Source organism: Cynocephalus volans, chromosome 2, assembly GCF_027409185.1.
Source record: "Cynocephalus volans isolate mCynVol1 chromosome 2, mCynVol1.pri, whole genome shotgun sequence".
NCBI classification, from domain to species: Eukaryota; Metazoa; Chordata; class Mammalia; order Dermoptera; family Cynocephalidae; genus Cynocephalus; species Cynocephalus volans.
In genome coordinates, this window is record NC_084461.1 from 34,794,426 (window position 1) to 34,820,898 (window position 26,473).

Here is a 26,473-nt window from a genome sequence, read left to right on the forward strand (position 1 = left end):
AAAGTGATGCTGGAAATTTCTTTGTGGGCGGTATGCTTAGTGTTTATTAAAATAAGAACCAAGCATAAATATAGCTACCTATGTTTTGAAATATTTTGGCTATAAATATCTGAGAAACCTTCCTCCTTCTGCCTAAGAATTTCCCCAGGGTAAATGCCTTTCTCATAAGCAAAAAATATATACTATGGTGGCAATGAAAACCAAAGGCTTGGAGAGATGTTTCTTATCACTGATGTCCTAACTGGGGTGCCGTGCCTCTCATATGCTATCTATCAGGTTGGTTAAATGTAAAAAATAGTTTTCATTTGACTTACCTACATTTATTCTGTAGGTGTTATCAGGCACAGGTCTGACTGCCTGCCTTTGAAAACAAACCATTCAAAAATCAAGTGTTGGTGAAAATGGAAGTCAGCTTTTATTCAGGTGACTTGAAGAGAGATGCTAGGCTAACCCGTCTCTTTGGTAAACCCGAAGGCGAGTGGCAGACTAAAGCCGTCTCCAAGATTCATATTTACTGAGGGGTTTTTAAAGAGGCAATTGAGGGAATGGAATGAGGGAAATGAAAAGCAGGAGGGAGTGAGATGTGAGCCACGGGGGCTCTATGCAAGGAGCCAGGTGCAGGGTCTTGCCAAGACTCCATCTGGCTTCTGTTCCCATCTTTGCTGTTATCTCAGAGTCTGGATAGCATGGGCAAATCTGCAAGTTTGCAGCATCTGGCTGGCTGAAAAACAACTTTACATTTATGTAAATAATGTCATCTTGCCCTATATCCAAGGTTCAAAATATCAAATAACCATGGGAAAAGAGGGAACTCAGAGAAATGCATGCCAAGGAAAAAAACTGTCTTTTTAAAATTTGCCTATAGCCCAGATGGTTTTAGGTCCCAACATGGCTTCAGTCCTGCTCACTCCAACATAGGTGTCACCTGATTGGTTAAAATTGCTTCAGAGCTTTGCATCGTTAGCTCCTGGAAAGGGCAAACCAAAGCTTTCAATGACTGTTTTCAATAAAAAATCCACTACTGGCTTATTTCGAGTACATGTGAAAGTTCAAAATATTTCTGTGTAAGAATGCAGGTCAAAAAAATGTTGATCTCTAAATCTCAGCACAAGTCAATTATAGTAATAAATGAGAAGGAGCAATGCTTCCCCTCTTCTTTCTTTCACACTTTTCTGCCTAAATAATTCTCTGGTCTCTTGCACAGATGCGTTCTGTAATAAGACTTGGAAAATTCATCTTCATGCAGAGCTGCTTCTAGGCTGATTGCAATGCCTACATATTGGTTTCACTTGAGAATCTCAAGGTCATGCAACCTGGGTGGGTTTTAGAAATTATTATTCATAAATTGATATTTTTGTCAAAAGTCATCTGTCCTTCTGTCCCATCATCAAGTTACTTAATCTGCAAGCAACAAAAGATCTTAATCAGTTTCCTCACAAAAGTGACCCTGCGAAGGCTGTTATTGAAACGAAGATCAAGTCTGGGATTCAGAATGGAAGCTGAACAGATCATGGATTTTCTTTGAATAGTTCTAAGGGATGATGTGATTTGACTCATGGTCAAGGTCAAAAGCTATGAAGGTAACAGGAGTGTCTCATTCAGAATCGAGACTTACAGCCTGATTCCAATGGTGTCATCTCTGAGTTTTAAGTTTGTCCAGCTCTGAGCTGGCTCTGATCCTAGTGAAGGTGCTTGATTCCAATCCTGTTTCCTTATGTGTAAAGTAAGGCTGGACTGTGTGACACCTAAAATCCTGTGACTCTGATTGTCTATCATCGTGACATAGGTGAGGCAGTATAGACTGGTGGTTTAACACACAGGCTCTGGGCTGCACTCCCTGATGCAAACCTTGCCCCCATCACTTTTAAGCTGTGTGATCTCAGGTGGGTTATTTAACTTCTCTGTGCTTCAGACAGCAGAATGGGGATAATAATTTACTTATCTTATAGGGTTATTGTAGAATTAAATGAGTTGACACACATGAAATGCTTAGAACACTGCCTGGCCCATAATAAAGGCTCAACAGTGCAAACGAGTGCATTATGGCTTTCATGATGGGTCTTTTCTGCTTTCCTCTATAGCCAAGCTGTTTCCTGGCTACACGTTTTTATGCTTTCATTTCTCTGCCAGGATAGTTCTTCTGTCTCATTACTTATCTAGCTCTTGCTCATCCTTCAGGACTCCTCCTTAAGTGTCACTTCCTTTAGAAAGCCTTGCCTGACTACCTTCTTCCACTCCCAGACTGGGCTAGGTATACAGGTACCTGCAACATTTACCTACAGGACTCAGCATACTTATAGTTAACTATATATTCAAGATCTGTCTTCCTCTTGGAACAAGAGCAACATCTGACTTGCTGCCCTCTGTACAATACAGCACCTACCACCAAGTAAACACACGTGTGTCAAATAGGTGCTGGTGAACATCTGGACACTGTAATCATGGGACTGGATCTAGAGAATGCCAACAACCAGCTGGAACTTTGCACGAGCTGCCTGAGCTCTCTAAGCCTTACTTTGCTCAGCTATAAAATGTGGATGATAACAGTGGCTGTGTCAGAAGGGTTGTGAAGGTGAAAACACGTGTCTACACAGCACTCAGAAGGGTGGCTCATGAAGGACTTTTTTATGTTGGTTCTTTTACCCTGAGCACAGGGAAATGTATTGCCACTGTAGCAGTTATTTGTTTTTTAGTGAATAATTTAAGAAATGCTAGCCATAAGTGGTTCTGTGAATCCCTTACCACTAATATCAGAGGCCACAACAGTAGCCAACAACCTACCCCACCAACTGCAGAAATAAAAGCCAGACAAAATCCACGAATTTGCACACACATCCCCACCCCCACCACCGCCTCCCCCAGATGAAAGTTATTTATCCCTACTGTGTTTTCATCACAGAAGAACGATCAGTATGTGGCAAAGCTGCAAATAATACTCAAATGTATATCACTAACTTAAAAGTTCCCAGTGTGATTTTATTTCATATGGAATGCAAACTTGTGTTTTAGAGCTCTTCATAAGAAGTTAGTGAATTGCCAACTTTCTTCATAACATTTTTCTTCAATATATAGCAATAATTGGGCAAATGACTGCACTATTTAAAAGTTATGAAGCCTTGCATTGGTTTTCTAGCCCCCCAAAATTAGAATTGAAAATATTTTAAGAATTGATGTTGTACAATTAGTTAATTTTAGGGGGTATGAAAACAAAAGCAAAAAGAAATCCCCCTTTCTTTTCTAGAAAGTGTTTGGGAAGTGGTGCTATTTAAGTACAAACCTTTCATACCACTAGCAATAGAATTAGATGCAAGCAAGAATGGGCTTGTTTGGATGTCAGCTTAGATTTCATAGGAACAAGTGATGCTTCATGAAAAATTCCTTTTTCTTTCCTTTGGTTTCAAAATTGAAAATCTTAGAACCACCTTCCAGACTGGTGCCTGGTCCCAGTTACTTGAGGTACCCATCAGGTTGCTCCACTCAGGCTCACATGGAAGAGCTACTCTGAATGCTTTTGCAGAAATCTGACCTACAGTTCTACAAATTGATCCCTTAAAGCTTCAATCCCTTCTACCGTGAGCATTTCTTATGCAACTCTTGGCCAGACTGATGGGAGTTGACGTAGATTGAATTATTGTGTAACATCTTTGCGAGCCATTTGTAAACTGTAAGTGAAAAATGTACTCTCCAATTGCGCCCCCACTGGGACAAAGCCAGCTGAGCTTATCATTGCCCCTTTGAATTCATCTGTTTGTCATTCAGTTGGTTTAGACCAATTCATAAATAAAGAAAGAAGGCTGAAAGCCGAAGGTCAAATAATACATCCCTTTTTTATTTTTTAAAACTATGACTACTGAGTGGTTTTGAACATTTCTCTTCAATTCATTGTGGTGTTGGCAAAGCCTGCATAAAACCAAAGTGTAAAATTGACAGATAATCAGATATTCTTCTGAGCATGAGGTTTTCTCTTACCCCTGTTGTGTTCACCCTGAATAATCTATGGGATTGTGTCTCTTCTCTTAGAGCAGCTTGCTTAACCTGCAGTTTGTAGATCTCTGAGGGCTCCCTGGATAGAATTCAAGGGGTCCCTGAACTTTGGTTGGAAAAAAATTACATCCTTAGTTTAACCAACTGAAAAATGTGTCATTTTCTTCCAAAATGAATGTAGACAACACACCGTGATGGTATTAGCAATTCCTGTCACTCTGTCACCATTATTTTTAAAAATTTTTTATCACATTACAATTGTTGTACATATCCCAAAATTCCAATTATATTTGTTACTACTTTGAATTATTATAGTTATCAAATCCATTGCTAGGTTTTGCTATTTAATGTATCAATAAAGAAGTATATATATTAATGTATTATAATATTTTATCATTTTGATAATTGTTTCCAATATAATTGGTTTCGTTTGTGATCCTATGTATTTTATTTTATGCGTTTAAGAAGACTATTCTGAGAAGAGGTTCATAGACTTTATCAGAATGTCAAAATGTGGCACAAGCAAGATTAAAGACTGTTGTCTTAGGTCAGGGGTTGGCAAAATTTTCTCAAAGAATCTGATAGTAAATATTTGTGCTTTGCCAGCCATGTGAACTCTGTCCCAACTACTCAGCACTGCCATTATAGTAGGAAAGCAGCCATCGATAATACCTAAACAAATGGGCATGGTTGTGTTCCAGTAAAACTTTATTCACAAAAACTGGCAGCTGGCTGAAATTTGCAACCACTGCTTTAGGGAATAGATTGAATTCTGGAGATAATTTTAATTCAGCTCAATTATCCTTTATTGGATACCTCCTATGAGCATATATTCATACATGCATGTGTATATTGAGTATTTTATATGTGCAAAGAGTGTGCAAGAGATTGAGGAGTGAATAAGCTATAGCCCCCACCCTTGGACAGTCTACTGGGGAACACAGGTAAGTGTAGTTCACAGAAGTGAGGGTTGCAGGTAGGGGTGAGGACCAGGGGCCTAGAGGGACACAAGCTTGACATCTGACCCAGTTTTGAAGGAGTCTGGGAAGGCTTTTAACAGGAGCTAAGAAGAACACATCATAGATAACCAGGCAAAAGAGGAGGTAGGAAGCAACCTGAAACGCTTAGGCTGGAGGAGGCCAGTTAAGCGATGGCTGGTAGGCAAGAAGAAAATGTTCTTGCAATTATTTAGAGAGCCTGGATCTCTGTGTGGTGAGAGATGGGTAAGCAAGGATCAGACCTAGAAACGCCTTAGAAAAGAGCTCAGTCTTATTCTGAAGGGTGTAGGGAGCTGTGGAAAGTTTTAAGCAGGAAAGGGACTGATAGTATTTGCATTTTGGAAATATCATGCAGACACCTCAAGGAACATGGAGAAGACTAACACAAAGTTGCCATGCTTAATGAGCTCATGCCCAGGTCAGAAGACAGAAATATAAAATTACATTAGAAGGGGATACAATCAGTGTGGTAGTAGGATCAGATTCAAGGCATGGGATAGTCCAGAGGAAAGTCTAATTAATTCTGTTCCTGAGATGACGCTTAGAAGAAACAACATGACAGAAAATATTTAGGAAAGGAGCCATGAAATAATACAAGGTCCTCCAGAAAACATTAAATTGTGGAATGGTAGTTTTGATGTTGAGAGAAAGAGGCCACACATATCTGGTTGTGCTATAATTAGGCTTTTGGTCTACTCTTCAGGCCAGTAGAGGGACTGCCACTGTCAAGGTCATTCTGAATGTTCTGGTATATTCCCTAGAGGACAGTTTTCTGCTCCAACAAATTCCACTCTCAAAAGTCTTTTCCCAGCAGAATGTAACCACTTATAGCTCAGCTTCCTAGTTAATGTCTGTAACCAGCTTGAGCTTCTCACTTCACCTTGGCTCCAACTTTTCTAGAATGGGGTTCTCAAACTGTGAGTGTTCGCTCATCAGAAGAAGGTAGTGAAATCAGTTGAGAGGCTCCTGGTCAACAGTTTTTCAAAAGTAAAATACAATAGAACAGGAAAGAAAATACCAGGGGGTGTCACACATAGTGAAAATATTTTGTGAGACTTGTGTTTCAGTTGTGTGTGTGGCATTTACAGGGTCACAGTGTCCAATGTATGTTATATTGTGGATCATTCAAAAACATTGCTCTGGAGCATGATGTATCTAGAGCATGATGTATCTAGAGCATGATGTATCTAGAGCATGATGTATCTAGAGCATATTTGAAGTTTCACAGGCTTCATTTGTCACTTTCTGGACATTTGATTCAGGCACAAGTAATAGATTCCTCTCAATGGCTAATGAAACCTGTTTTCTTCATTCTTGGGATTTTGGAGCTGAAAATGCTATCTAAGATATTCTAGGGGAAAAACTTCTAGGTCAGTGTATTTCAGATTATGGGCCCCAGCCCTTAGGTGAGTGGTAAAATCGATTTGGTGGGCAGCATTTTTAAAAAAAGGAAAAGAAGAAAAGAAAGGAAAAGGAGAGAAAGAAAAGAGCAATGTGAATAAGGCAGTAAGGATAAGTACTTTTTCTTGAAACATCTCCTGCAGCTTTGTACTCGTATGTAAGTCATACCCATAGTATACATATTTGTATGCATAGGTATATTGTATGAAAATGTATTTCTTACTGTGGGTCGAGGGCAGAGACATTGAACTAAGTCCAGCCTCCTACCCTGTTTGGGAAACCACTTCTCCCCATGATATGGGCACCGGGCCTTTTCAACAGCAGGTGATCCAGAGAATTCGTGTTGAGCTTGTGATCAATTTTTAAAGTCCAGGTTTATGGTGGTGTTTTTATATGTCATACCCATCTTTTGTATATATTCAATGGTCATTCATATCAGGGACCCCCATTATTTACTCTTTTTGGATATCCCACTTGATATTCCGCATGTAGTTAGCGCTTAGTATATTCACACCCCACACAGAGCTGATGTTACAATGGTCTCTCCTCCTCCCAAGGATGCTGTGTTCTTTTTCAGTTATCCATACCCAAATACATTAAAAATCTAACTTATGTTCTTCCTGGTCCTCATGGAATTTTCCTCAGAATTCCAGTTTACACTGACCCATTTAAATACAGCTCTTAAAATATGCCGCTTTGCACTAGCCTCCTACTGATCCTTAGATGTACAACTTTTGTACAGATCCTTAGATGTATGATCTCCCCATTGAGATTTTAAACTCCCTGAGAGTGGAGCTGTGCTTATAGTGCCTTAGTGCCTCCCAGGATGTAACTTCTGTGATGCCTGGTTGATGATCATTAATCCCTTGCCACTTGACTAGCTCAAGGCAGCCACCTATGGGATTTGATGGTACCAGGAAAAATGATTGTCCATGAAGGCTGATACTGGCAATGGGCAACATGATCAAAATATCATAGGGAAGGGAATAAAACAAAGATATACCACCCTGTGTTCTGTGACTTTGGGTAAATTATTTTCCTTCAGCGTCCGTATGGGTAAAATGAGAGACTAGCGCTTTTGGGATCATGATTATCTTTGAGAATCTGATAAAAGCTAAGGGCCCTTTACTTAGAAAAATGAAATGTGCTCACATATAAAATCTTGCATATAATTTCTGAGTCTTCAGACATTTTGGCCAAATGATCTCTAAGGTTCCATGCAGCCCTGTTAACCTTGCTGGATTCTAACACTGCCAATGGTAAGTTCTTCTTCCACCCCAATAAACCAGGGAGTGAGTCTTGATTACTTGAACTGACTAATTGGGTTTTGAGTAGCCACTGCTGACCACATTATATATGCCTCTCTGGAATGCCCCTGCCCAAACGCCTTCCAAAGGTGAGCCACTGATCTCCCGAGGGGTGCCTGACCCAACCCAATCCCACCACTTGGAAAAGTGCACGCCTTGCTGGTGGCTGTCCATCTTTACCTGGGATGGCAGCCCATTGTCAGTCTCCTTCTCTCCCTCTTTCCTTTTCACTGTTGGGGAAACTGTCAGGATAGTGTTGTTGCTATGGTGATTTGACCAGCAACTTTGTAGTTAGGATAAAGTGATTTTCTTTAGTCAAAAAAGATAAAGCTATTGTTGAGGAGGACTTAAGACAATACCTTTGCCTGGTTATCTCTCTCTCTCTCAGCCTCACCTTTGCACATTTTTACCAGAGACTCTAAAAAACCTTCAAATGAAAAACACATGACAAAATCAGAGACAAAACGTTAAAGGTTTTGAACTATTGTTCAGTCTGTATGAGATTTCCTCTCTCACCCTATATAATGAAATTAAAGAGTTTTCTTTCCTGCATTGAATGAACAACAAATATAAAATCATAAAAGATTGTTGCAGATACTTGCAGGAAGCCCGGGGTGAACAACAGCACATTCTGAGAACAGATACGGGTTACTTCCTCTGTAAATATCACAAGGGAGGATTAGCAAAAGATAACAGTAGAGTTTTATCTAAAGATCACATCTTTTCTCACTTTACTTTTAGGTAACCCCTGTGGCTTTCCTCTGTGAAGTGATTTTGTTCTAATTTGAGTTTGTAAATGTGTTTCCTTCTCCTCATGAGGTTTTCTCTTTGATGATAAAGTTGGTTTACATGAACAGTCCATCTTTAGGCAAAGAACATCAGGAAAGAGAAGCCAGCCCTGCTTCACTAGTGCGCATGCCCTGTGAACTCTGCTTTTCCAAACACGTGCATTCTTAGATTTGGGCCCCACACACTCTTCCTCAGCAGGGGAGCCTGAGGCAGCAAGTATTTACCGGGCTTAAGTCCATTTGGCTTTCAACAATTCCTCCTAATGAAAAACCCGGTGAGCACATATTAAAGAAATCTGTGGTTCATCCAGGCACCTCCTTTTAGCAAAATGAGTTTGTTTCCTCACCTGGTAAGTTATCCATCGAGGAAGAACATCAAACTTTTTTGCTTCCTGCCCTTCCTTTAAATTCTGTGAGCAGATCATGTAATGAAAGAACAACTGAGAAGTGGCCATGGGGCAAACTAAAGGATAGAGAATAGCTCCCCACCCACCATCACCCCAATTTTTCATCCAATATCAAGGATCTGCTCGATCTAACCTCATTCCATCAACCCAAGTTGGCCTTACCATTTATCAGCTGTGAGACCTTGGGCAAGTTACTCACCTTTTCAGTGCCTGAGTTTCCCTGTGTGTATAAAAAAGGGGCGAGTGTTTACTGTTAGTACCTACTGCATAGGGAGTAGTGAGAAGTAAATGACTTAAGGAATTAGGACGATGCTTCGTACTTTGAAAGCACGTGGTAAGTGGTAGCTATTATTTGCTATTAACACAAAACATCCACTCCAGTGAGGCCACTCACACTGTCCCCATGCACAATCACTCCCAACTTTTATCTTGCAGTTCTTATTACACAGAATGCTCTTCTTTCTCCCCTCCAACTAGGATGGCCATATATAGCAGCACTATCCAATACGAGCACTATCCAATATGCAGCACGAGCTTATGTGAAAGTTCACGTTTTCTAATAGTGGCATTAAAAAGGTAATAAGAAACAAGTAAAATTAATTTTAATAATACATTTTAACCCTCTGTACCCAAAATACTATCATTTCAACATGTAACCAATATAAAAATTATTAATGAGATGTTTTACATTTTTTTTTAAAATCCAGTGCACATTTTACATTTACAGCACATCTCAATTCAGACTAGCCACATTTTGGGTGCTGACTAGGCAGATGGGTTAGCGGTACCACACTGGTGCTTGCAGATATAGCGGGAGCAGGCAGCAAAGGCTACTAGCTCTGTGAGTGGGTAAGTCTCCTAAATAATGGCTTACACATGCTGAGTGTTTACAGTGTGATGCTGGATACTGCTGAGAATATAATATAACTCACTCAATCTTTATGACAGTACTCTTAAGTAGGTACTTTGTTATTCCCATTTTACATATGGGAAAACTGAGACTTAAAGAAGTTGAATAGCAGCTAGTCAGTAGAAGACCCAAGACTTGAACTTGATGCTGTCCAGCTCCGGAGCTCGTACTCTTAGCCTTAGAGTTGCTTCCCAGATGGGAGCTCTAAGCAAAGGTCTGCCTACTCCATAGGGTCCTCAGAAAGACATGCGAAAATTCAGCAAATTGGCACAGTTGTACAATTTAAGAGTAAGACTGTCCACGAACAGATTCATCTTGGGTTTTCCCATGGCAATTCATGCAATTAGTCACCCTATAATACTTATATTTGTTTATTTTGCAAACAGATTGTGAATAGATGGAATCTGTACTCTCCTGACCTCTGGGGATGGGACTGCCAAAGAGAGGCTTGTTTATGAAACATCTGGAAGGCAGAGTCCTTGAAAATGAACTATGTGAGGATCTTTTCATTATAGTCAAGGCCGTGTGAGGAAAACCAAGTGGTCTTTAAACAGTGTTTAAAACTGACCCTAAAAATGATCTACTTGCTTTTATTGGTGGGGACTTACAAATGATGATTTAAAATCAGGATCACTTTCAGATAGGAAATGTTAACTCATTTTTATGAGTATTGCTTCCAGAGTTCAAATGATGTTAGTTTACACAGCTTCCCTTCCTTCCAGTGTTTCTGAAACTACTTCTTTTTTTTAATCAATAAAGGCCAGATTTTGACAAGAGTTGGACCTTAATCCATGAGCGGATCCAGATGGACTCCATGGTTATCAAGGGCCTTGAACCAGATACCAGATACCAGTTTGCAGTGAGGGCCGTGAATCTGCATGGCCCCAGTCCCCGCAGCTGGCCCAGCGACGCCATCCGAACGCTCCGTGAGTACCTCTGTGGCCTTTCTGCAGGGCAGATGCAGCAGCATTGCTGGCCTTGCTTCATGAGGACTCTCTCTGCTGGGGTTTCTTAGTACCCTGCAGAAACACCTCCTGGAATGGGGCTATCCTCAGGCTTTCCTCCTGCTTTTTTCCCAGCCCTTTGTAAGTTAGAGGGACACAGGCTTTTTCTATGTCCAGGAGGCCAGCAGAAGATTTATTTTGCATCATCCTTGGTGAGTTTAGGGTCAGTTTTCTTTCCCTATCACAGACCAGGTAGCAAAGTGATGTGCAGCCTCCCTGTCCCCCTCCCCCTCCTTTTCATCTTTTCAAAAAACGAGTTCATCTCAGAACCACAGGAGAAAAAATTAAGGCTCCCATACTCATCAGGGTTACTGTTCACCTGCAAATCAAGGATATTTAAGTAACATCAACCCCTCTGAATGATGGTCAGGAAGTATCAAAGAAGTCATTGGAGAGTTGATATATAGCTGGTGGTCCAGCTGGTGATACATGTTCTCATAGTGCCTCTGCAGGGCAGGGGAAGTGTTGGCTGGTGTTTATCAAATTACCTGGGGATTTTGTTAAAAGTCAGATTCTGATTTTGGTCTGGGGTTTAATAAGCTCCCACATGATGTCAAGATCCATACTTCAATTAGCAAGAACTTAGACCACCTTGCCAAGCCCAGCTTAGAAATCTGTGTATTTTGGGGTGTGTGTGTGAACATTTTCATAAACTCCAAACCCTATGTAGTGGGGAGATCTCAGAACTGAAATGTTGTCTCTTTTTTGTTTGAAGATTCAAATCCTTTCAGTTTTGCCAATAAATTCCTCTAGAAGAGCCCTGCTACTACTCCAGGGCCTCTTTACCCAGGAAAGGAGCCCTCAGCACTGGCAGCTGGCTTTCCATTGGCCAACACAAAGCCCTGTTTTTATTTGTTAGTGGATCTGAATAAGATCTTCCCCTCTCCTCTCAAAACACCCACACAGCCGACTTCCAAGGCCACTGCTGTTTCCAAAGGTAGAGATTCACCAGGTTCCCAAGTCCTAAGAATTTTGACTTTTTGAAAACAACTCTTACCCTATCCTTGAATGTTAGGGCTCCTTCCTTCTAATTGGGTTGTTGGGGTATACGGTGAGGCCACACCTCCAAAACACGTGCACACACATGCAACCTACAACTTTGACCACTCAGCAATTGTTTCACTCTTCTTTAGAATTTAGAAGCTATGACTTGCCAGGCACATGCCAAGGGATGAAGCTTCTTCTTTCTAGAAGAAATGTTAACAATCCTATTTCAAAGGCAGGCATCCTTTGATTCTTGCTGGATGAAATCTGTCCTATAATCTTTGGCTAAACTCTGTGATGTATAGCCAAAAATCTGAGTAATGAGCTGGGGGCTAACTGTGCTTTGAACACTTGGTTTGTCTTTTCGGTTGACAACCGAGCAGCACTGAGTGCCTACCCCCTTCCCCTGAGTTGAACTCCTCTGCTCCCAGCTTGTGAGCTGCTCCATGCTCACCTCTTTCCATCTATCCCTTAGTATCCTCTTCTCCAAGGAGTCACGAAAGTAGAAGAGAGATGAGATGTAACAACTCATGTGGACCGTGGGTGTGGGTGTGGAGACTGGAGTTGGGGAAGGACCAGTGGGTTGGGCATCTCTTGTACTTTTCTTTTTTAACTGAAACACTCATTTGGTCTTGGAGTTTCTGATCATTATACCCCCATTGCTAGATCCCAGTTTTCTGGATTAAGGGGATAAGGTATGTGAAAGTGCTTTACAGGTAACGTTTTATTATAACTGGTCTCTTATGTGAAGTAAAATTTTATAATTTCAAAGTAATTGTGTACAGGGGAGGTGGACAAAGCCATGCTAATTCAGTGAAAACTCTCAGTTATGACATATTCTTAACTAAATATAATTTTACTGCTTTTAGATTTATATGGATACTCAGAGTAACAGAAATAGAATTTATGAGATGACCTTTTTCATGAATACATAAGAATGTGCTGATTAGTATTCCATTTGCAGTTTTTCTCTTGATCACTTCTAATGTTTTAGAAAACCCTTTATTCTGGCACATGTTTATATTTCTTATTTTGGTATTGGTTTAGACTATTATTTTGCTTCCAAAACATTTATTTTTTTCTTTTTCTTTCATTTTTGGTAGCTGGCCAGTACACGGATCTGAACCCTTGGTGTTATAACGCTGTGTTCTAACCAACTGAGCTAACTGGCCAGCCCTATGTAGCTTTTCCATACATAAAATTACCTAATTACCAAATAGCGCTATCTTAATTATAATAAATTTCAAATATCAGAACTGCCATGGGAAATGGGAAATGATACTATGAGCCAGGAATTGTGTGGAGCACTTTACCTATGAAATCCACTTAATCCTCACAAAACTCTTCAAAGGGTTACCAAGATTGGTAATTGTAGAGGCAGGGTTTGACCTTGGGTTTGGCTGACTGCAAAACTACTTCCCTCGGTGTGATTGAAATTAAGAAGGTCTTTTCATCTTCTGATACAAAGTACAGGTTGAGTATCCTCTATCCAAAATGCTTGGGACCAGAAGTATTTCAGTTTTCAGATTTTGGGATATTTGTAGAATGCATATTGATTGAGCATCCCTAATCCAAAAATTCAAAATCTGAAATGCTCCAGTGAGCATTTCCTTTGAGCGTAATGTTGGCACTCAGAAAAGTTTGGATTTTGGACCATTTAGGATTTTGGATTTTCAGATTAGAGATGCTCACCCTATAGCATGAGAATGGTTAAGGTTGACACTTAGATAAAGGACAGGGGACAGTCTGTGTACGATATATGGACTAAGGAGGCTTTTACAGGACAGAATAAAACCTCTAAGAGTTTTGTTTGGTTTTTTTTTTTTTTTTTTTTTTTTGCTTTTAAAACTAGTGAGGTCTGTTCCACATACAGAAGTGTGAGTAAAACGTGTATGTGGGCTGAAAGGCAACTCATACCCATTGGTATAGCCCTGGTGGTTTACGGCCAGCAGTGCATTAGATTGGTTGCACCCAAGCCAAGCCAGCTAAATATTCTGAGCAGCACGCTGAGTGAATTTGTGAGGCCAGTACAGTGTTTTTACATATTTGGGCTTTCCCCGTTCTCACTCCTCCCACTCCCCACACCCACGTGCGTGTGCGCCTGATTCGATGCCCGCTTTGCTGCCTGAATAGCCAGCTGCAGAACAGAATGTTCAAGGAGACCCCCAGGCCCAGAGTGCCCAGCGGGAACTCCTAGATCCCACCTGGTCTGACAGTACCACCATTCCCCTGGGCTCTTCTGTAGTCTTAGGCCTAAACCCACTGTCTTTTGAAAGGAAAGAAAACACTTCGGCGCTGCTAACCCGGGAAACGTTTACTTCCCCCTGGGCCTATTGATGCCAGATCCTATCAGTGACTTAATTGCTTAATGGGGCAATTGGAAGACCTTGGTCCTGTTGTGCAGTTAGTTAATGAGAGCCAGGTCCCAGGGTGTTCGTTAACTGTTGCGCAGCTGAAATGAGAGAGAAAGATGGTTTCGATGGTGCTTTCACCAGTGTCGAGAGGTGTGTGCAGTGTCCACATCTTATCTCAGCTCCACAAAGTTACAAGCAGAATGGGAAGAAGGAAGTCAAGACGCTAGTGTCCAGGGTCTCTAAGGAGAAATAGCGTCATTTTGTGACTTTGAATAATATCAGTGCTACCCGGTATTTACTGTCATCCTCTGATGGAAGACTTTCCACACAAATCAGGGCCTGTTTTGTTTTTCTGAGGAAATACAAAAATGACCAAAGTCATGATCTCTCACTCCTTACCCCCAACCTGCTGTATTTTTTTCCTACAATAAAGAAACAGCAGCAACACTATGATTTGCTTTTGATCTTGTAAATTAGCCAGTTGGTGTGCAGCATCAGGGGCTTTGTAGGACAATATTCACCCCATCTGGTGCTCACTCACTGAACCCCAAGCTTAATCAAGAAGGTTGGAGGCAAGTAATAAAGGACATGAGCAGTAAATGATAGAAATGGCAGGAGTAAAAAAGTCATATGCCTTCTTTCTTTTTCCCAAAGACAAAGGAAATTCAATTAAAAATAACTTATATGTGAAAAAGTCCAGAGCCAGCATCCTGGGAGTAGGTAGCTGCTGGGCTCCAGGGACACCAGGCATCCACCTTGAAGCACGTATCACAGGATGTTGACATGATCCCCTGATGAGCAGGAACAACACTGACATGAACTTTTTATTTGCAAGATTCCTACTGTCCACGTGCAACCATTTTTCTAGGGAGTCAACCTAGAAGTGGTTTTGCTGAGTAGTGAGCAGCCAGCCTGCCTTCCGGGCTCCGCCATAGAGGAGCTGCACTCAGATCTCAGCATCGAACCTCCTCCCCCTGTCCCCCACCTTCCCCGCTCCCGCAAAGTCAGGAGACATCTTCAGACTTTGGGAAATTACTTCTTGAAAAGGATGTTCTATGCACCTCGCTGTCCCCACCAGTGGATGATCTGTTACTGTCCCCAGAAGAGGTTGCAAACTGGTTTAACAAAGATCCAGACAGAGCTCTCAGAATGTCAGCTGCCCCCACACCAGCTGCTGCCCCCACACCAGCGACCCCTGCCACAGCTTGGCCCATATCATACTCTGTCTCTTCCCAGAAGACTTACCATGGCAACTATGGTTGTCATCTGGGCTTCTTGCATTCAGGGACAGCCAGGTCTGTCACTTGCACATACTCCCCTGCCCTCAACAAGATGGCTTGGCACCTAGCAAAGACCTGTCTTGTGCAGCTCTGGGTCAACTCCATACCCCCACCAGGCCCCGTGTCCACACCATGGCCATCTACTAGAAGTTGTAGCACATGACACAAGTTGTGAGGTGCTGCCCACACCACGAGCGCTGTTCTGATCGCTGTGGTCTGGCCCCTCCTCGGCATCTCATTGAGTGGAAGGAAATTTGCGTGTGGAGTTTGGATGACAGAAACTCTTTGACGCAGTGTGGTGGTGCCCTGTGAGCTGCCTGAGGTCGGCTCTGACTGTACCACCGTCCACTACAACTGCACATGTAATGGCTCCTGCGCGGCAGTGTGAACCGGTGGCCCATCGTCACCATTACCACACTGGAAGACTCCAGTGGTGACCTGCTGGGATGGTGCAGCTGTGAGGTGCACGTTTGAGCCTGTCCCAGGAGAGACCGGTGCACAGAGGAAGACAGTTTCTGCAAGAAAGGGGAGCCTTGCCCCGAGCTGCCACCAACACCATTTCCTCTCCTTAGCCAAAGAAGAAACCAGTGGGTAGAGAATATTTCACCCTTCAGATCCATGGGTGTGAACACTTCCAGGTCTTCCCAGAGCTATGTGAGGCTTTGGAACTCAGTGATGCCCAGACTGGGAAGGAGCCTCAGCGGGGCTGGGGGAGTACAATTTGCTGATAAGGGGGATGACCAAAGGAGAGACATTTCCTAACCCTCTTTCAAACCAAGCCTTCATTTTACTCCTGTGTTCTCTCTTGGTCATTAGAATGAGCCATGACATTACTATACTACCTTCCCCACCCTGTTCTATTAAGTCTAATTGTGTGGTCTCGGATCCTCAGGGTTGACATAGGGAAATACAAGAGAGGTTTTGGTTTTAGCCATACTCTTATCCCTATAACTCATTTTCTTCTACAGTTTCAGAAACTTCCTCTTCCACTGAGCTGAGACAATCCCATCCTGGCTCAAATCAGTTAAATTTCCACCATAAATCTGATTCTGTGATGTTCCCACGCGTCTCCCATCCCACCCCACTTATCTCCTCTGTACCTTCCTGCGGCTCAGGCACTGCTCTGTCCAGCTGGTGTTGGTTGTGCATCTGTTTACACCCTTTGTCACGCAAGTGTCCATGTGTGAATCTGGCTTCTGCCCAGTTTTCCTTTGAGATTTGGGCCCTTGTTTTTAATTGCTCTCCCCAGAGACCAGCTCCGGTATGCTAGGGTCACGTTGTCACATATGTAGCCACAGAATAGACTTCCTTCGTCCCTAGCCGCAAGTAAGGGCTCCTGCCTAGTAACAGTGCCCCTGAGTGGATTGCAGCTGTGAGCAGAGTGGAAGCAAGTGGAGCTGGAAGCTAGTGGCATGTTCTAGGGATCAGTAGAAGCAACCAAAAAGTTCTCCAAAACCCCCATGACTTATCTTCACCCTCCTGCAGCTTCCATGCAGCCCACTGCCGCTTTTAGTCAGTGACACGAGAAGTCCCCACCAGCCCTTGATCATCTCTTTGCTGTCCCCAAACAGCTGTACCTTTAGACAGAGCAGAATCCAGCAGGCAAGTCCTGGCCTGAGGGCTAGGAAAACTCTTCTCTTACTTCTTTGCTGTGGGAACTACCCAGGGAAGTCACTTCGTCTTTCTAGGCCTGAGATTCCTCATCTCTGAAATGGGTATAGTATGGCTGGGGTAGGTCATATTTTCTACTTCTCAGGAGTGTTTTGAGGAAAGACATGTGGACAGAGTTGCATGTGCTCACTCTTCAAGATGAAGGAGACATTAATAGTAATTACTGTATAATTACTGACGGATGGTGTAACTGACATGGGTGACCACCAGCGGGTTTGTAGCTTTTTCTTTATGACTTCATGCCCTGCGCTATGTTCTTGGCACTTGAAAATGTTGGAGTGCCAGAATTCAGAAACAGAAGTGCAAGAGCAAAAACTTTCCTGACTGAGAGTGGAGGAATGAGAGAAGCCCTAAGTTAGGTCGAATGCAATCATTAGGATGGGTTTTGGTTGTGTAGAAGAGGGAAGACTTTCCCTCTACCCTCTGAGGGTTTGATAAGAGTCTATGAAATCAACTGACAGGCGGAAGATTAACAGGAGACAAGGTATACAAATTTATTACATGCATGGGCATCACATGAAAGGAAAGTGAATACCTGACAACCCAGTGGAGTGAGATGTAGAAGCTTACATACCCTCTTTGTAGGGGAGAGGGGAGGAGGGTGTAGGCAACTTAGGAGAGAGTAAATGATTTGGGGGAAAGATGAAAGGGTCTCAGAAGAATAGGTGATAGCCTGTGACAACGTCTGTCTGGGTGTGGTGTTGACCTCCAATCTCCTCTCCTGTGACAGGAGTTAATCTTCCCTGGTTGATGAGATTCCTGTGAAAGAATTCATGACAATTGTGTTCTTTTTGGAGGATCTGTCTTTAGGCAGATAGATAAGGGGAGTTCAGAGAAAGCCCCTCCCTACATTTGCTGTGCCTCAATTGCCCTCAGTTTGAAGTAGTCAGCATACCAAAGGGCGTATTGTGGGGTGGCATTTTCTAAACTCCTGTTGGTTGGTTAGTATTAAGAGACTCCAGTGATGAGACATCAAAGAATTAAAACTGCAAGGCACAGTAGTGAACTTTTGTAACAATAAAATTTCATATCTCTCGCCACTTAAGCACATCCTAGATTGAGGCAAAAATTAAAAAAAAGAAAAAAAGAAAAACCAGACAGAATTATGGTATTGTGCCTCTATAGTTATTTAAATTTGTTTTTGAGCCCCCCAAAGTTAACCATTTACTTAGGGGTCAGCAAATTTTTCTGTGGAGGCCAAGATAGTAAGTATTTTAGGACTTTCAGGCCAATTCTGTTGTCATAGCATGAAAGCAGCCATAGACAATAAATAAATATGTGACTGTGTTCCAATAAAATTTTATTTATGTACACTGAAATTTGAATTTCTCATAATTTTCATGTGTCATGAAAAAATTATTCTTTTTTAAACTTTTTTTCTAACCATCTAAAAATATACAAACCATTGTTAGCTCATGTACAAAAACAGGTGGCAGACTGGATTTGGCCTGTGGGCCATAGTTTACTGACCTCTGTACTGTATTGCTGGGAATGTTTTTCCCCCAAATTTTAAGGGATTCTCCAGGAAATTTGAGGAATCCCCTCTTTGGTAGCAGTTTCATCCAGCTTGGAAGGCATCAATTAACACATACTAATGGATAGTTCCCTTGATAGAGATCTCTGCGATTTCGTTTTCATGTGCATGTTCTTTAATAAGAGACATGGAGAGCCTGCCTCCCCGCTGCATGGGAACAGGTATGTGCTGCTCTCACAGACAGAGGAAGAGAAGCAGAAAGCTGGGGAAGAGCTTGCTTTGCTGGGCATAACTCCAGGAGCTTGGGGTATGCACATAAAATGGTGAGCTGCACGGATTTGTAAAGCTTCAGAATGTAAGAAGAAAAAGGGAACGGAAAGAGGAACAAATCATTTGTTTCACTCATAGCCTAGATAAACCTGCATCTTAAGTGGGTATTTGTGCATAAACATAACTTCAAATGTGATTTTACATTCAGGGTGCCCTCCACAGTAATCACTCTATTGATTTGCTAATGCCTCGGCGCATGTAAATCTGAGTAACTTTCATTTACACAACTTTATTGGCTCTAAAGGGAATGATTCACTTTGCTGTTTAAATACCTGCTACCTATTTAATTGCTCTTTAGAGGCCTTTGTACATCTTACGTTACCATACGTTTAGTTATAATCAGTACACCGATAATTTTCCCCCCTCTGGCTAAATAGAGAAGAAAGACTAAAGCAATAAGAAAATATAATTTTCCAGAGAAAAGGAACTTATGGTGCTCCAGTTTCTACCAGAGCATCTATAGGCTGTTGTTTTGTGGCAACAGGATGCACAGCTGTATACTATTTATCCCACTCAACAGATTTTTAAACACTAATCTATTGAGGCGATACACACACACATATATACACAAATGTCTAGTTTTCCCTTATTTTCTTATTTATTATTCATTTTGTTCTCTTTCCTTTATGCTCATAATTTCATGGTTAATCTTTTCTGTTCTTTCCTTTGGAGCACTTCTCGCTTTGACACAATTCTCCTTTGGGATTGTTTCTTAGCATCTGCATTCCTGAATCCCTTAGGTTTTTTGATGAAGGAGTAGGGCCACAATTGTGGTTTAGCCCAAAGAGAGGAGGTCTATCAAACCAGCTTACCACAGTGACAGACATACGGGAAGGACACAGTGTATGCTGACTGAGTCTGATGGATCTCATCTGCCTATCAACCAGATAGGAAACAGACATGTACAAACACGTGCAAGTAAGAAGCAAATGCAGGAGAAAACATAGTTTCCCTAATGATCTTAAGTGTCATCAGGCTCCTAAAGGGAATAGAGGCACACACTATTGGGTGATTTGAAGTGAGTTAATGAAGGGACTGTTTGCCAAAGTTCTGACAGGCATCAGGAATTCAAGCAATTAACCAGCATCTTTACTGACAGGGAGGGCCATCGGCAAGAGCTGTGACCTTTAGACGTGTGTCCTGAGACAATCTCATAGGGTAGAAGCTGAAGGAATAAATACTCTGACTCCTTTTCCTCTGTCCTTCTCTCTCCTGCTGGTGCTCCCAAAGGGCAGAACACAACTGGAAACCAGGCAGGGGAGCCACTCAGGGCACTGGCAGAATGGAGAAGGGCAAATGGTGGGTCTGGGGAACAGAAGGAAGGAACCCACCACAAGGAGGAATAGTGTCAACTCACAGAATAAGAGAATGGCACCCATTATGCAGATTCCAAAATATGGATTACCTTTTGATCTTTCACTCTTATAGATTTAGGGCACAGACATCTCATCCGTCTTTGTGTATTTAGTGTATTGCCTTGAACACAGGTGATAATGAGGCCTCACAGCCAAATTTTTGTTGACTAAGCTTCATAAACTCATCGAGCTTGAAAGGATCTGCCTCCATGTTTTGCACATGAGGAAACTGAAGCCCAGAAAGGCTCAGCAGCCTTCTCAAGGTCACTTAGTGGCAGATCCTGGACAAGATCCCAGTTTGGTGATTACTCTTCATACTTGATTCCTTAAATTAGTGGGATTCCTTTTTTCTAAAGAATCTATGGTGTTCAGAAGGCTAGAGAGGGATTCTGGGGGAGGAGAGTGAAAAAGGAAATGAAGTCAGAAAGAGAGAGTTGGTGGGGGCTGAGTAGGACCTTATAAGCCATTAGAAGCCAATGGACTTGGCTTTTTCTCAGAGAAGGATGATAGGACTGGGAGGGTTGGGGGCACTTGACCAGAGGCGTGAAAAGACTCTCAGGTTTAACAAAATCACTCTTACTAAGGGCAAGGGCAAAACCAGGGAAACTAAGAAAACTATTGCAATAATCCCAAAACAGAAATAGCTTATTTGTGGTCTCTAAATTGAAAAAGTTTATTGTGCTCAATAATGCTTATTATTAGAAAAAAAAAAATCAGGCGACCTAAAAAATATTTAAAAATCAAAATGAAATTGATCTCTAATCTCAGCATCTAGACATAACCAGTGTGGACATTTTGGTATATAGTATCCTCAGAATCTTTTTTATCCAATGATGAGATCATAGTACATATGCTTTTTCTGTACAACAAAATACTGTATTCATCTTTAAATTTGAATAAATGTAGACCTACATCATTAATTTTATGACATTGTATTCCATGGTATAGCTCTGCCACATCTATGTAACTAATTCCTCATTGAGAGACATTTACATTGTTTCACTAGTAATAAACAAAGCTGGGACTCTTGATGTGACCTTACTTATCTTTTAGTTTGTGCAAGTTTGCATTTGCCCTTCTGATGCCTCTTCGAAGCAGAGTGGGCCAGCACCGTTATTTCTTGTTTGTAGATGTGCTGACTGACGTGCACAGCCAATCAGCAAAATGGATGGTGTTCAAAACCCAAGTCTTAACCATCAGCCCATGCTGGATAATCTCTTACTAATGCATAATATTTGCATATACATTGAATATATATTTGCATATACATATGATATTTGCATATACATTTTGAGATATAAAAATATTTTTTTCAAAAGAAAAGTTATCTGCTGTAAGGATCTGTCTTTGAGTTTGGCCTTTTGTTGGAATTTTTTGGTGGCCCCAGATTCTCATTCCCACTGGGATGGAAAGCCAGAGGCCTATCTTAGAACATAGATCAGTGCTGCCATTGAACTCCAACCCTAGATCTACCATATTTAAAAATGTAACCATGTCTCCATTTTGGCCCAGTGGAATGCTGCTTGTTATTGGTCTTGAGCACGTGATCATAAAGGGATTCCAGAGGCCAACAGAGGATTCTGAGGTTCACAAACATTAAGGAATGACCAGCTGCAGCAACTCAGAAGTCAGTAGTTCACAAGTCATCCAGCAGATGGCGATAGTCCACACACTTTCAGAGCTGGAAGAGTCCTTCAGAATCAGCCTGGAGTCACCTGAAACGGTTGCGATGGGAGTGAAATAGAGAAGTTCCATTGTGTCGTGTCAGAGGGTGGACTTCTATGGTTAACTAGTCCCCACCAAATGAGAGAGGACAACTAATTCAGATTTCAGTTTTTGCAACCAAAAATAAGTTCACAAACAAAAACTGACAGTTCTTCAGTATTGCGAGGCATTTGTAACATCTTACTTTTATAATCAATGCTGTGTCCTAATGATGCAAAGAAGTGATATAATAAATTTCTTTCTAAAGTAAATGAAATAAAAAGCTGTTAAATTCAGAAAGCAATAGAACAATGAAAATTAGAAGAGTGTGAGAGATAAAAGCTACAAACAAAATTGGCAGGCCCCCACCCCCTTTTTTTCTTTGTACGTCACCACTGATTAAATTAATCTGAAAACTGTTTTGGTCTTGATGCTCAGGAAAGTAAACAGTCCAGTCTGTGAGTCTACGGTGATTATTTCACTTATTTAAGCACTCATTCACACAACTTTTTAAATGTGTATTTAATGCCCGTATATGCCAGGCAATTTCTGAATGCTGTAAACAACATAGACATTGTCCCTGCCCTCATTGAGTGTATATGTGGGACAGTCTGTCTCAGTTGGTAAGTAAATAATTTAAAAAAAGCATATATCACATTCTATTATGTAAATGCTATGATGTCTGTAATGATAAGAGGAAAAGTGAAGGGGAAGAAGGTATAGAAGATGGAAGGAGCTGCTGTTTGGGATAGGCTATCAAAGAAGCTTCTCTTAAAAAGAGAGATTTGAGCAGAATCACTTCATGTGGAGAATGCGGCAAGTGCAAAGGTCCTGGGGTGAGGGTGGGGTTGGGATACTTTAGGAACCATAAAGAGGCTCATGTGGCATGAACATGCTAAGTGAGGAGAAGAATGATAGGTAATGAGGTGAGGAAGTTAGCCAGGTGCCAGGGGCCAGATCATGCCAAACCTTGCAGGTCCTGGTGAAGACTCTGAATTTTATTCTAAGTTTCAAAGGCAAAGATTTTGAAATTTTGAGTAGCAGAATGACATGACTTGACTCACATGATTTTAAACGGGATCACTGTGGCTATAGTGTGGAAATCAACAGAAAGGAAGGGGGACCAATAGGGAGGTGATTTTGTACTGTTTTAAGGAGAACAGATATGAAAAGAGAAGGTAGAGAGCCAAATCAAAATCCTAGCATTTTGGAACTAGGGGATAGTTTAAGGACCTAGCCAGACTTCCACAGATTTCAGATAAGAAACTGAGATTCCAGACTATGTGACTAGTTCTACATCACAAAGGCACCAGGAGTGTTAGATCCACAGGACTCTCTGGCAAGTGCTCCCTGCATTTCCTACCTTGTGTCTGTTACAGAGGCCTGACTTGCATGCATGGTTGGACTCCTTTATGCAAGGGCAGTGTCGCTTCTCGCCACCTGACCCTTAACTTCTTCCACTGGCTGCTTTTTAGAGCAGTGTGAGTGTTGCTTCTATTGTTCCAAGTAGGGACTTTCCATACCAATTCCCTGAGATATTTCCCTAGTTGCAAGTCTCTACCTTTTAAGCCAGAAGTACTGGATTCCTTCTCTGGTTCATTAAGAACATTTTATTCCCATGAATACCTGCTGGGTCCTGCTGCAACCCCCAGCCAGGCTGTGAAAATCCTGTGCAATTACACAGCAGCTCATAGTGGCCTGATTGTGAACCTGATAGAGGTTAAGAAACTTTGAGGACTGGAATCCCAGATCATTCCATTGCAGTAGGCTCCCACAGAATCTTTGCTTCAGGTCTGTCTTGTGTATTTCTTAAAGGTTGCCAGAATGCTTAAGATTATTTTGGGCATAATAGGGTAGTAGTTTCCAACCAGGAGCGATTTTGCCCCCAGGAGAATATTTGGCAATGTCTGGAGACATTTTGGCTTTCACAACTGGGGGAAAGTGCTACTGGCAATTAGTAGGTAGAGACCGGGAAAGCTGCTAAATACTTACAATGCATGAGACAGTCCCCCACAGCAGAGTTATCCAGCCCAAAATGTCAACAGTGCTGAGGTTGAGAAACTCCACTCTAGGACAGAAATAAAATTAGAAAATCTAACCCCTACTCAAAATAAAATGGTAATCAGGCTGGAAAATAAGCTGGCATTCAAAAAAACACCTAAAGTGAAGTATTTCTCAAATTTTTTTGGCTACAACCCACAGTAAGTACATACAATTTACACTGTAGCCCGGTATGCACAAAAGTATACAGAAATACATGTGTGTATGTGCAAATGTCCCACAGAAATATACTCACCCTCGCTAAATGCAGAGCTTTATATTTTTATACCATTTAGTTCCATTTTTTAGGATGTGGTCATGGCCCATTGAATAATTTTTATAATCCACTAATGGGTTTGAAATCTACAGTTTGAATAATACTGAATCTAGTATGTAAGGAAATTGAGTATAGTTTCATATAAGCTATATGAAAGGCATAAAGTAAGGGTGTATTCGGTATGTAAGTCACCAAAAGTCTCAGCCACTAATTCCGCAAATGTTTATTTTTGCCAAACCCTTTTCAAAGAGAACTGAAGGTCCTTGTCCTCCAAAGGTCATGATTCATTCAGTGAAGAGACACGGTTACAACTACCTGTACAGTGATGTGCAGTATAAGGAAGGGCTCTGCAGCCCAGAGGAGGGGTGGGGTTGACTTTGTGGGTCTGGGGACTGGGAGGTGGTTTGGCAAAGGTTTCACAGCAAGGTGACTTCGAGATGGCTGGTAAAGTTTGAGTGGGATTTCCCGCTTTGGGATAGGGGATGAGGAACAAGAGAATCCAGGCACAGTGTTTTCCGGGTTGAGTGTTAAGGGAGGTCTTAGAGGATATCCACAGGCACTGTCCAGAGGCAAAAGGCACAGGGGCACTGAGGTTGTGTTGTGCCCCCGAGCTGGCCACTAGAGTGCCCCCAAAGCAGTGGCAGGAGGTTTCCACAAGGGAGTGCCCAAACCAACCGTCCCAGATCGGTTGGGATTCCGAAGAAGGAAGCACTAAACGCCATGGGGATTAAGCCAAAGCATTGATTAGGGGAACGTAAGAGAGCTGCAGCGCATCCTCACGGCAGACAGCAGAAAAGGGATGTCTTGCCTAGGGATGTCCGCAGCGAGGGTCAGAGGATGGAATTTACATGAGGGTTTAAGGGATTCGGCTCAAGGCTGGGGCCAGTTTCTTTCAGTGTTTTGGGCAACAACTTTGATACCTTTATCAGTGCCTGGGAATGTTCAAGGCTCAGGTCCAGGTTTAAGCCTGCTGGGGGAACCTGCAGCTGGCTGGGTCACAGCGGGGTCAAGGCACTGTGTGAGTTTTGGTCAGGACACAGAAAGAAAGGGGAGAACTGGAGGACCCTACAGAGGCAGAAAGGAGAAGCCCCCTGCTCCTGCACCCTGCCTCCCCTCACTTGCTGCCCTTCATTGCTCACAGGATAAGGTCTCCTCCTCAGTGTGACATTTAAAATCCTCCACTGTCCAGCCCCAGCCAGCCCCTCTTGTTTTATTGCTCCTGGCTTCGTAGTATGAACCCTCCACCCCAGCACATGGTATACCAGCTGTCCGGACTGTCTGCAGAGCCTTTTTGTGTCCTGTTCCTGCCCACCTTGCTCTGCTCAGTAAATTGCAGCTAGCTGGTATTTGCTCAAGGTGTAGGTTTCAAACCACTGCAGAAATTCTTTCATTAGAAAGCAACCCATGGTGAGCCCAGCACATAATTCCGTTTGTTATTCAGACAGCGATTCTCAGTCTTAGCATTTCATGATTTTCTCTCCAATGGAGAATGGCTTTGTGATGCTTCAATGCTTGGAAACCCTCAGCTGCGCCCCTGTTTTCTCCTCTGGCTCCATCTTGGTTTAATCAATATGCCAATACCTATTTGAAAATGAGAAAAGATCACTCTTGTTCTTATTTATTTTGGAAAGGTTTCTTGGGCACAAATTAATTTCATGACCCAGAGAGAGGCTGGCTTGCTGCTGTCACAGACTGTCGATGGAGTTTTCAATTAATCTTGGACATGATGATGGATCAGAATGAAGACTTAAGCCAGGCCTCTTTCCCTGATTTAAGACTGGCTCTACTTGCATGACCATATCACAAAGTAAGAGGGGTTTTCTTCACCGTGGGACACCGATGGGACCCTCCCTAGATTAGTTACCACCGATCTTCTCCGCCTGCAACTAAGCTGCGGTCAACTAGAGCCACGCAGGCTTTTGGAATGTGAGTTTACTTAAGACATTTGAATGTATTTTTCAATCATCGATATTTCACCCATGTGCAAAAATGATTTGAGCAAGCTTACACACATACACAAATGCACACACACCCTTAATTAAAAAGAATGATAAGATAATCAGGAACCAAATAGAGGTAGGAGACATAACGGTATCAAAGCTAGAGATGAGTCAGTCACTTAAGCCCTGGATATTACTAAACTCTGAGCTTCCTATTAACAAAGATAAAAAAGAAATCAGGGCCTTGCAGAGCTCTTAATGTCTG

The 26,473-nt window shown here is 42.1% G+C and overlaps 1 protein-coding gene and 1 pseudogene across 4 annotated transcripts in view; both read left to right on the forward strand.

Moving 5' to 3' along the window:
- EGFLAM (EGF like, fibronectin type III and laminin G domains) overlaps positions 1-26,473 on the forward strand; it is a 176,281-nt gene that overhangs the window by 83,464 nt on the left and 66,344 nt on the right. For all 4 annotated transcript variants that reach the window (XM_063083884.1, XM_063083897.1, XM_063083887.1 and 1 more), the window contains one exon: positions 10,555-10,721. In XM_063083884.1, coding sequence (XP_062939954.1) covers positions 10,555-10,721 — 167 coding nt within the window. The remainder of the gene's footprint in view (positions 1-10,554; positions 10,722-26,473) is intronic.
- Positions 13,676-16,145, forward strand: LOC134369438 (cellular tumor antigen p53-like; annotated as a pseudogene).